General features: G+C 39.1%; 1 protein-coding gene across 1 annotated transcript in view; it reads left to right on the forward strand.

Moving 5' to 3' along the window:
* LOC107601774 (inactive ubiquitin carboxyl-terminal hydrolase 54-like) overlaps positions 1-12,227 on the forward strand; it is a 56,676-nt gene that overhangs the window by 8,114 nt on the left and 36,335 nt on the right. Inside the window, exon 2 of the mRNA XM_016294067.1 lies at positions 8,174-8,743. Coding sequence (XP_016149553.1) covers positions 8,597-8,743 — 147 coding nt within the window. The 5' untranslated portion in view covers positions 8,174-8,596. The remainder of the gene's footprint in view (positions 1-8,173; positions 8,744-12,227) is intronic.

The raw sequence follows: 12,227 nt of genomic DNA on the forward strand, positions 1-12,227 counted from the left end.
TCGAGTCCAAGTCAAGACCGAGTCCAAATGAGAGAAAAAAAAGGATCCTCTTCAAGACCACATACTTAACTATTGATAATGTATGTGATGCGAGAGACAGCATATCTCCTATTCTAAGAAAATCATTTTACATTATTATTTGTAATGATCAAAAAGCATGTGCAAAGTAACAACTCTGTAGGACAGGGGTCTCCAAACTAGATCCTGGAGGGCCAATGCCCTGCAGAGTTTAGCTCCAACTGGCCTTAACACACCTATCCTATTATAGCAGACATATCCACTGATTTGCATTGATTTTGCCTTTCTAATAGTCCTGCACGATATGAGGAAATTCTGCTATGTGTGATAACAGTGGAGTTTTTTTTTTTTGCAATGATTACTTGTGATAAATAAATGAATAATTAACTGTGCATAGGGCCAACAAATAAAACCAAAAACATTTTTTTTGTTTTTACAGCGGTGAGCATTACAACCAGTAACATACAATTCCATTGAGTTTATTAATGCAATGGCCAATCAAAGGCGTTCAGATGAGTCATCGCTGAAACGCCAGAGTTTTGTTGAGTGCTGAATTCTGCACTCTGGCGCCTAAATCCACCAACTCTGCTATTTCATAGCACGTTTCGGTGCCCATTGCTAAATAATTTAGTGCTGCAAATCCATTTCTCCTTTGCTGAAACTTCCGCGTCTTCATGGAGAGCACAGGTCATAGTTGCTTAGCAACGGCAGACGCCACAGGAGCGCAAGCATAGAGCGCAGGCTACAGAGTGCTTTTGGAAAGAAGGAGAAAGCGGCGCGCCTAGTGTTTTCCACGCGTTTTCAGGCGCGACATGCAAATGTGGTTTTGTTTTGAAGGAGAAAAAAAAGCATATTGCTAGACTTGGTTGAGACCAACGAGAACATTTGGCGAGTCCAATGACCAAGTCCGAGTGCAAACACCAACGAGTCCGAGACAAGTCCGAAGACGATAGATAAATGTCTCGAGTCCGGACTCGAGTACTACAGCCCTAGTAGTAGCCTCCGTGTCTCTGATAAGCACAGCATTTTAAGCTGGTGCACCGCTAGTGTAACTTTGTTTTCGTTTTGCGCACGTTGCAACTGTTCCGTTCTGTGCAACAGAAACACTCGGTGTAGCGGAGCCTTTACGATTAATTAACCGTGACATTTTAAAGCGCGGTTAATTGAGAAACCGGTTAATCGCTGCATCCCTAGTTACTGACTGACAAGCTAAATTTGCCCTATAGTTGCATTTGTGTCCTCAGACTCTCTGCGCTGTGGAGAGAGAGTTTGTAGCGAACTGGCCCAGATTCAGGTGGCCTCACAGCTTCACAGATGGTACGAGGGAAATGCAGTTGCTTGTGCCAGGCCAAAGTGATGCTCACTGGCTCATGCTTACAGGAGAACGACTAAACTCTCCAACCATGGCTCACATCCTCTGATCTCCTGGTATGTGGTCTGTGCCATGCAATGATATGCATTTATTCAGTATTTTTTGTATAACAAAAAATGTCTTGTTTCATTTATTTTGAATATATGCTTAAGTCATCTTGGATGCAAGTATTGGAATAGGACATATAAACATAAGGACACTGTTTGTGCCTGGCTGTATCTTGTGCTTGACCGCCCTATGTGCTTGCACCTCATCCTTCCAAAAACAGCACCAGGTCTAGGTCTCCATGGCAACTGCAGCCCACCCTGTCTTATTTCTGTTTAGTGGAAAATAACTGCACTCCAGCCTGGACCTGTGCTTTCTCAGCACCGGGCTCCTGCTGCGGGATGATGTCAGTCTGGGTCTAATGGAGACCGTGGAGAGCGTATCACTCAGGGATGGGCCTGTTCCTGTTTCCTATTGTCCTACTAAACTTCTCTCAGATGGCAAATCAGCCTGTGCCGCTAGTGTGAACATTCAAGGTTTTCTTGCCCTTTTGCACTCCAGAAGCGGCCTTTTAAAAGTAGGTTGAGGCTGATGACGTAAGCAGAGTTATGCCTTATTAATATAATTAACTGGACAGAGAAAATCCCAAACATAGCTTTTGCTGCACACAAGCCTGTCTGTCTGAACGGCATTGTTCATTTGACATTTGAAGATAAAATGGCAAAAAGCCTCTGATGAAACGGCCTCTAAATCACTTAAAGTAAACTGTAGCAACACTTTGGCCAGATAGCTCGCTTGTTTATCATTCACTTTCAGTAATAGAAATGGGATGCCAAGACTATCAGGCTCATCCAACCGCACTGTCGCCTGACGACATGTTTCCCTCAAGCTTTTGTCCCTGTTGGATATTTTCTCACTGTTGGTTCAAGTGAAGCTTTGGCAAAGCGGACGGTGTCAGACTGAGGTGTAAAGCTTCTCACCAGTGAGACATTACAGACTTCATTAGTGGCACAAATGTGCCCTGCTGGATTGAAAATGTCAGATAGCTGCGTCAGAGGTGGCGGCTGGGAGGGATGGCGTTCTCTCACCCCTGATGGCTAAATGGGCATCACTGTTCCCGGCAGAGTCTATTATTGCAGGAATAATCCTGTGACACCTTATGTTAGATTGGGTCAGGGGATCTGTCACCTGCGTCTTCCTGGCTTTTCCTAAAATGGAAAATGCCAGGCTTGTGGGACATGCTCAGTTGCTCAGTGTTGCAGATGCAATTGACACAAGTTCACGTCAGACCCTAATATTTCTTAAACATATTTTATTAAATAAAATCTGCAATGGATGCGGTTAATCTTTGTTCTTATAGACCTCTTCTGTTATTGTTCCTTGTGGCTTGCAGAGGCTGTTTGCTGCTCAGCATTGATTGTCTGTGCGAGGTGACTGCTGGTTGAATTGTAGCCTGTTGGCCAATGAGGGAAAGTTGTATGATGCTGGACTAAAGCCAGTTTAGAGGCTTGCATTGGGCAGTGGGATGAAGAGCTGGATGTCTTCCATAGGCTATCATGTTGCATAACAGAGTAGAGCCAAACTGCCATGGGAGCAATTGTCAGAAACCTTTAGGCTGTGTTCTGCCCCCCCAAATTCAGACTCCGATTAGGTGGCATGTATGGAGAAGGGTGATACTGTAATAGATTTGTTGAAGTTACACTGTGACTTTTGGCCCTCTAGTGGTTAATAAATACTTTTCTCTGTTTACGGATATGACATGCTCAGGCGAATGATGTATGCATGCAAAATCTGTCCCAACAGCACTAAAATATAAACAGTTATTATAGGATTACTTCGGTGATGCTGTATAAGGCAAAAATAAAACAATTAATGATTTAATTGCATTTTATTTATTATTATTATTATTATTAATAAAAACTATTAAACTACACATCCACGTCCATAGTTACAATGATTTCTGTTTCACAAACCGTAAGTACACAAAGTTTTGTAGGTTTGAGACAGTGAGTCAGATGTTGATTCGTTAGCCACTCTAGCTGATTCATGTAGCTTATACAGGGAAGGGTTTGTCAGACTGATTCATCTCAATAAACTTGTGTGTTTGAACTGTTAAGTTTATAAGACACATTTGATTTGAATTGTAATACACTGGTCACCCCGTCTTATTTGCTTTTGTTTTCAGCTTGTTGATGTGTTTTCTTGTCATTTTGTGGCACATGAACTTTAAGTAAAATCTGAGTTCTTGGCACTGTAGATTGTCTGCTGTGATACAGGAAACATGAAACGGATGCATACAATTATATACTATATTATTAAGTATACATAATTACTTAAAAAATAAATTGTATGATTTACAATTTTATTTCATACAATTAAAAAAACGTCACGTTGCGCCATGTCTTTAAAATTCAAATACTTTATTTTCTATGAGTGTAGGCACACCGGCGGCGCCATTCGGCATCTGTCCGTGGCGCCCAGCTACGTCGTGTTATACTTCTGTCAGGACCACTATCGTCAAAGATGATTGACAATTAGCATACAGTTTGGATTGGCGGTATGGTTCCGTTCTGGGCAAGAACTCCCTGTGCATCCATGCAGCCTAGCATGGATGAGAGCAGGGAGAGTAGCGATAACCCCCCAGGGTAAACAGAACAGAACCAACATAAATGTATTGCAGATATCGTTAAGTTCAATAATGCTATGTACACATTTTAGACTTAGTCTGATTCAAGGAGAATCAGAAGGCTGAATCCTGACTGACAGAGGAGGAGTTGGGGATGGAGGAGGGTAATTAGCTATTGAGCAATGCGAAAACTGCTGATACTACTGCGGGACCATATATATGAATACTTAGGTGTTGTATTCCCATAGGTTGATGGGGATCAGCTGAGAGTCAGCTGATGCGAGCTTGACTAACGTGACCTGCCAGAACTGACCCTACGCTAGATTTGTAAGAATTGTTCTAGACATGCCAAAAATTTGACGCTACAGCACTGCAGCTCTTATTCTTGGTTTTCTCTGATGCACTAACTCTGCAGCAGCACTTCTTCTTCGTCGTCTCGTCTGATGCACTCACTCAACCAAGCGTTCTAACCACGACCTCGCCCCTCCCCACCCCCCAACCATTCGAATTTCTGTAGGCGGGAAGTATTTGTAATGATATTCCAATGAGCCACTTTGTGATATCACAAAGCCCGGAAAACAAATGCTGTAGTCCAAACGAGCCGTTCGTTGTAGTTCTTGAAAAGGGATTTTAAAAAAACGAAATATCTCCCTTTGGAGTGGACTTTGAGATTTGTAACTTTCTATATCTTTTTTTATGGCCAAACATCCACACTACACACTGACTAAAATTAAAAAGTGAAAAAGCATAATAGGACCCCTTTAATATAAGACAAAAATAAATACAAACAAAATGGAGCAGTCTGTTGCAACCCACAAGGTTTATTTAAACATTATCCAATAGTAAACTGTGGAGGACAAAATAAACATTAAATAAAAAAAAAAACATTTAAACTCCTAAAAGAGCTAATTGGAGTAGTTTGATGCAACTCATTAGGTTTAACATTGTCCAATGTTAGAGAGAGGACAAAATAAATAGAAACATTTAAACTCCTAAAAGAGCTAATTGGAGTAGTTTGATGCAACTCATTAGGTTTAACATTGTCCAATGTTAGAGAGAGGACAAAATAAATAGAAACATTTAAACTCCTAAAAGAGCTAATTGGAGTAGTTTGATGCAACTCATTAGGTTTAACATTGTCCAATGTTAGAGAGAGGACAAAATAAATAGAAACATTTAAACTCCAACATGGAGAAGTCTGATGTAACACGTAAGGTTTAATACAGTCCAATATAAGACTGAATAGTAAAAAAGAAATGGAAACATTTAAACTACTGAAAGAACAAAATAGTTCGGTCACGGTTATATCCACGGGCGCTGCGGATAATCCGCAGGTCAGGTAATAAAAAAATGCATTCTGATTATTTGCGGGTGGGTCACGGGTGGATAAAATAAATCATAAATGATGCAAATATTAAATAAATTTTTTTTTAAATACTTTTTTTTTTCATCAGGCAAACATTTCATTTGTGTGTGTGTGTGGGTTCGCCTGATTTGGAAGTTGCAGTGACAGAAACGGTGACATTCCAGATAAAGCTTGAAAGGAGTAAAGCCTGTGTTAATGCTATTGAGTAGGCTATGACAACTCACAAAAGAGTATTTTAGCCAAGCAGTTTTAGCCACTTCAGACACGGTATAAATACAAGCACTGACTAGAGCACCCACGATCAGCTCTGGTGGCCGTAGAGCCGTTACGCGCCGCAGACGTGTGCAGTGAGGCGCAGATCAGCTCTAACATCACTAAATCTGCTGTTAAAAATTAACCATCCATTCATTATATCATCATGCCAAACATACACGACAAATTAATTTTTCATTGTTTCTCGAAACGTCATAGCATTGCCACACCGGCGATGACATGACTGCAGCGCCAAATCATTTATGTCCCCACACATCATGTATGTCGTCACACGTTGGCGTTATCAAATTGCGATCGGTTCATGAGATCGGCCAAGTTAGTGAGTACCGATCGAGTCATAAAATGTGATTATCGGCCGATACCGATCTCCGGCCGATCGATCGGAGCATCCCTAGTGTAAACACCTCTGCTCTGTGGTGCTTTCAACATTGTTTGGCTTGTTTGCATGGCCCAATGAGGTCTGCAATATCTGGAGAGAGCTATCAGTTAGCTTTCCCACTCATCACTTGACAAATCTGTCCCAAAGACTAATGCAGATGGGTGTTTGAAAGCGGACATTATACCATGTAGTTTATAGGCAAGGCATATTTTAAGAGCGAATTTAGGTGTTAATGTGGTTTCAAAGCCATAAACACAGACACGGAAACCATTGACATCAGCATTGTAAGGTCAGCCGCTGACTCACAGCTGGATAAACACTCATCTTACTAGAATTTCTCTCTCCAGTTCAGTTTCTATCAGCCCCTTTTCTTTTTCTGTTCATCCATTCACTTCGGATCTTGTCGTCTTTGTTCCTGTCAGTCTTTTGTCTGTGGCTTTTGTTTTTCTTTCTGTTGTCTTTCCCTCTCTTGTTTTATTCAGCATTTCTTGAAAACTGCCCTCAAGTCTGTTTTCGTTAAAAGCACATCAGACGGTGATGGACGTAGACAGATTTGCTAAACTCTTGAGAGGAACCGCTCGAAGCTGCAACTTTTAAACCTGCTGTCAGGAGCTTGAGGTAAAATCTAAATGTTGCAGGCGATGGATGTGGTCCTAGTTGGTTGTCTTTTTCACCTTAATGCAAGTTTGCTGCTTGGCTAAGTGCTGCTAATATAAGCTGACCAGTGGGAGACTGGTTTAAGAGCTTTGACTATCACATCACTTGTTGAGTTATGTCAGAGTGTCGTGTCTGGGAGGCCAACCTGTAAGTCATGTGTCGAAGCAGCACATCAGCACTCAGCTAGGGGATGCTCTGTATGCTGGCTTGGACTGGGACAAACAGATAAATCCTTGTCTGCACCCAAGTGTTATTTTAGCGTGCAGGATGAGATCTGAGTCAGATTGTAAAGGAAATTTCATAGCTACAGTGTTAAGACGTCACTGTTTGTGTTTTGTGGAGCGAGTCTATGCTCACTTGATGCGTTCACACATACTGAGATTTTTATTGCTGTGGGTCACTAAATGGCTCTAAGGGATAGTTCACACCAAAATACTGTCATCATTTATTCACCCTCATGTTGTTCCAAATCTGAATGGCTTTCTTTATTCTCTGGAACATAAAATGAGGAGGACCAGTTTTGCTTGGTTCCTAGTGTTCTTCAAAATATGGAGAAGAAACAAAGTCATACAGGTTTAGAACAACTTGAGGGTGAGGATATTATGACAAAATTGATATTTCTGGGTGAACTGTCCCTATGTGGGTTCCCATGGTCATGGAAAAGCTTGAAATATAAGCAATGTTTTGATATTGAAATTAATGCAGTCTTAAAAATCAGGGATATATGAATACATAAATTTTTATAGTTATGCTAGTATTATTCTTGTGCTGGGTAAAACATGCATAAAATCCACAGTAGTGTCTGATTTGTGAGTCTCCATCTTGTCAATTGGTTCTTTTAAATAATTGGATGAAATGGTTCAGAAATGTATTTTAATGCTTTATTAGCAGTTTAGTATCAGTAATAAAGAACGACTGGGAAGGTCATTTGTCTATTGCTGATGTTCCTGCTGCTTGATGCTGTAATGTTATTTGTGTGATACCATTGCTTTTGAAAATCAAATGAGATTAAAAAAAATTAGATAAAAAAATAAGATGTCATTCTAATCCGACAAGCAATTAGTTTTCTTGCTAAAAATTTTTTTTCCATTTATAAATATATGTAATATATGGATTTATTATATCTTTGCAGCATTTTATTATATCCCTATATGTAAGCAGAGACAGATTGCATAGTGATGTAATCATAAATCAATAGGGAGATCAGACACTAGAACATTAACTTCTCATCCATCTTGTCTCTGCTAGACTACAGTATTTCAGAGATGATATGTGCTCCAGTGTATTCACTCCTTTTAGACATTGATGCATCAATTGACACTGTCCATTTGCATGAAGTAAAACTTTCTATGATCCACTGAAAATCAGCAACTCTCATTGAAAATTAATGACTTGTGGTCACTTTGCTGCTGCAAATGAAAAATGCTTGAACTTTAGATTGGATTGAGTGCAAGGAGATAACATTGTTAACATATTTATTTCTGTTTATTTTTCCAGATACTCAGTGTTGTGAAGATTCACACTTGTTTACAACAGGACGAGACTCTTGCCGTCAATCTGCACACTGTTGCTTCTGTTTAAGGGTGTAGCACAGAGTGCTGCAGTGAAGATCACCACACCTCCCACAACCCAGAATACTGAGTATAGCGGTGTGAAATTCCACAACCAAATCCCAGAGAGCAGTTAACAAGGCCGAGAGACGGCATTTGCTTTTTCTGTCTGATGCAAGATGACAACAAGAAGCCAACACCCTTGTAACGTTTTCCCAGAACTAATATTTTTTTAAAACTATTTTCTAATCTCTTCTTACATCTTTTGAATACAATGCTAATGCATTTCCCCTCAACTTTGGAAAGATGAACTTGGGATTTTTGAGCGGAGGGACGATTTAGAATTCAAGCGATATTGATTTCTTCCACCATGTCATGGAAAAGAAACTACTTTGCATCTGGCAGCAGTGGCTTACCGGGTATATTCACCCCACGAACCATGACATCAATCGCCCCCAGCAAAGGACTCATCAATGAGCCGGGACAGAACAGCTGCTTCCTGAACAGCGCTCTCCAGGTAGGACTATATATGTTCATGCTATAAACACATTTTACATGTTACCGTTTATACTTCAGAAATCTGATTAGTGTCTTTCTGAAATGTACAAACGGTGTCTTAGTGTAACAGAAGACTATTGACACAAATTATTAGCCTTTATTTGGTGCTTTTAGGGATGTATTTCAGTGTGGACGCCATAAAACTTAGAACACTTTGAGGACACCCCACATGTGCTTGCTGATATGTTTTCATCAACCGTTAGGCTCTACTTGTAGTCTGTGAGGATAAATATTGTGCAAACTCTGTCATTAATTAATGACTCATGCAACGCATGACCTCAACAGATGCTTGCTCTCGTGGGCAGAAATTGCGCCTACCTCCTCTTGTGATTAGCCATTTGAAGCAACAAGTCAAGCGGCTAGATGCATATGGCAGCAGTAGGAACAGTGCGCTGACTCTTCACTCGTTGCTCTCCTCACGCATGAGTGCTATTAGACAAAAAACGCTGTGTCTTTTTCCATTGTGCTGCTTGGTGGAGCCTGCATTAGATTTAGTGATGATTCAAGCACTGTCTGCACTAGACCCCACAAACAACTGTCAGACGCACACTGTCCTGGCCGGTAATTACCCTGCAGAGCAACCTGCCATTACTTACCCTCTATTTTTGGATTACTGTATAATCAGCTGTATGGAAATAAAGGGGCTTAGCTGGCTGATAATATGTCTAAAGCTACAAATTAGAGTCAGTTATGACTGGTTCGAGGGGTTGGGTGTTTGAGGGAGCGTCACGGCTGGATTGTCTGTTGCCATGAAGCATAACAATATGGCAAGACAATGAACTCAAAGCCTGGGGGTGAAAACGGTAAAAAAATGTTTTGTCTGCTGAACAAATTGTGGTGCTTTAATAACTTTCTTGAATACTTTTCTGAGGAATTGTAAGTAGTTTATTTTTATTTTGTTTTTTTAGGACTTGTTGGATTTTAAGAACTTGTCTGTAAAAATGTTACTCACATTAAAGCATGAGTTAATTTAGCTGTGATGTCTTCACAAATTATAATATACAGTGGTGTGAAATAGGCATGTCGCAATAATCAATATATCGACTTGTCGCGCAATATATGTACATGACCTCAATCATTTTTGGTGACACAATATATCGCCCATTATATTTACTTAACATTTAATGTCACCATGTTTTGTACATTCCATCTTTTGCAGCTTCCCGTACATAACGTGGTGTAGTCATGAGGTGCTAGTTCAAATTTTACTACAAACAAAGTTTAATCTGCAGATATGGCCTTGTTTAGGGATCTGTGCCTTTGTGCATATGGACATCTGACTGCTAAGTAGTGATTGTGTTTTTCAGCAATAGTGTGCACCTTTAATTTACAGAGAAAAGAAGGTAAGGGAAAAATCTGTAGATGGAAAAATCTCCATACAAGTTCTTTGTGCATTTTTCTACTTGTTACTTTGCACTTTTTGTTAGAAAATGTTTATTTACTATTAATTCAGGTTTTTTAAGTTATCTAATATTTTGATACTTAATTTCCATGATCTAAATATTCTTAAAAATGTAAAATTTGTTGTCATTTGGAAGTGTGTAGGCCTTCTTGCATTATTATGCTGTTACATTATGATTATATATTCAGTGTCATAAAATGGTCTTTAAAATGACAATAATATCGCTTATCGCAATATTTCTGGGGCAATATATCACACAACAAAAAGTTTTTATCGTGACAGGCCTAGTGTGAAAATTGTTTTGCCCCCTTCCTGTTTTTTAAAATTTTTTTTGCATATTTGTCACACTTGAATGATTCAGATCATCAAACTAATTTTAATGTTACACAGAGATAACCTGAGGAAATACAAAATGCAGTTTTGAAATAATGATTTCATTTATTAAGGGAAAAAAGCTGTCCAAACCTGCCTGGCACTACGTGAAAAAGTAATTGCCCCCTAAATCTAATAACTGGTTGTGCCACCCTTGGCAGCAACAACTGCTGCTCTTGGAGTAATTTTGTTAGGCTGGCTACTCCTGGGAAGGTTCACACCACTGTTCCAAGTTTTCTCCATTTATGGATAATAGCTCTGACTGTGGTTCGCTGGATTCCCAAAGCCTTAGAAATGGCTTTATAACTCTTTCCAGACTGATACATATCAACTGTTTTGATGCTCATCTGTTCTTGAATTTCTTTAGATTGTGGCATAATGTGTTGCTATTTAAGCATGCTTCACTTTGTCAGACAGGTTCTATTTAAGTGATTTCTTATTTCTTTGTTTAATATTAAAATTAGTTTAATGATCTGAATCTTTAAAAAAAAAAAATTTTTAAACAGGAAGGGGGCAAAAACTTTTTCACAGCACTGTAGGCCTATTTACATGTAAGGTGAATCAGTTGTCTAGTATTGTTCTCTGTCCCTTAGTTTTGATGTTCTGTTCACATGAAGTGAAAATAACTTTTTATTTTGGCATTACATGCCCTATAATAGAATAAGTTGTTCTTGTTTAAGCTTTCCCAGAAACCCCTTCCAAATTCAATAGTTCTGAACAGCCATTCAATAAAATTGATATTCAATCAATAAACTCCTGATTGAAGATCCAAGGATGCAGCATAAATGAGTTTGAAGGAAGGAGAGGGAGAGAGTTATGTCTAGACTGCCTGGGTTTTCAAAGCTGACATCTTCTGGTGTCCTGCTGATTCTGAGACAGAAGGTAAGAGTCAGGATGTGTAATCAGCAGCTTCCTGTTGAGTGCGGCTGCAGCTAAAGGAATTTTTGGTTTTAGGCTATTAATAAATCTTTATCCAACTTCAACTACTATCTTAATTTTCAGTAAAAGGCTCATGATTAGTTAAATCTGATTTGAAAAACTGGACTTTTGTTTGCAAGCTAAAGTGAGTTTAAACAAATTGTACAAAGTCTATGCGCACACAGGCTGCATTTATTTGATGAAAAGTACAACAGTAAGTATTAGGGCTGTCAATTTTTTTTTCTCGAATTTCGAATATTCATTGAATTTGAAATAAAAATCCACATTCTGGACTGGATAGGCTAACAAAATTCAAATGCAACAAATTCGAATGCAACGTTTTTGCATTCGAATTTGTTGCATTTTAATTTTGTTAGCCTATCCAGTTGAACCCACTAGATGTGGCGCTGCTACGTTGTTCATTCAAAATATTGCGGGGATAAAAGAACATCAATGCGGAGATGATGTTGTTTATGTCAAAACCGAAACCAAACCGTTCACACAGAACGCATGATTATCACATTTTCATGTAAGTTCAACTTTTTAAAAACATATCTCAAGACTTTATAGCGGGTTTTCCCCATCCTACTGCATCTCAAGTTTTTAAATGCAGAAAGTGGTTGGTTTTTCGGTCCTTTGTATTAAACTAAACATACATGCATGATTCTGTTTTGTTTCTAATTGTTTAAGCAACTTTAGTTATATAAGGTTTATAAACATTATTTTAAACATTATGCACTTTTTTCAAAGA

This window comes from Sinocyclocheilus grahami, unplaced genomic scaffold, assembly GCF_001515645.1.
Source record: "Sinocyclocheilus grahami isolate Dianchi unplaced genomic scaffold, SAMN03320097.WGS_v1.1 scaffold313.1, whole genome shotgun sequence".
Classification (NCBI taxonomy): Eukaryota; Metazoa; Chordata; class Actinopteri; order Cypriniformes; family Cyprinidae; genus Sinocyclocheilus; species Sinocyclocheilus grahami.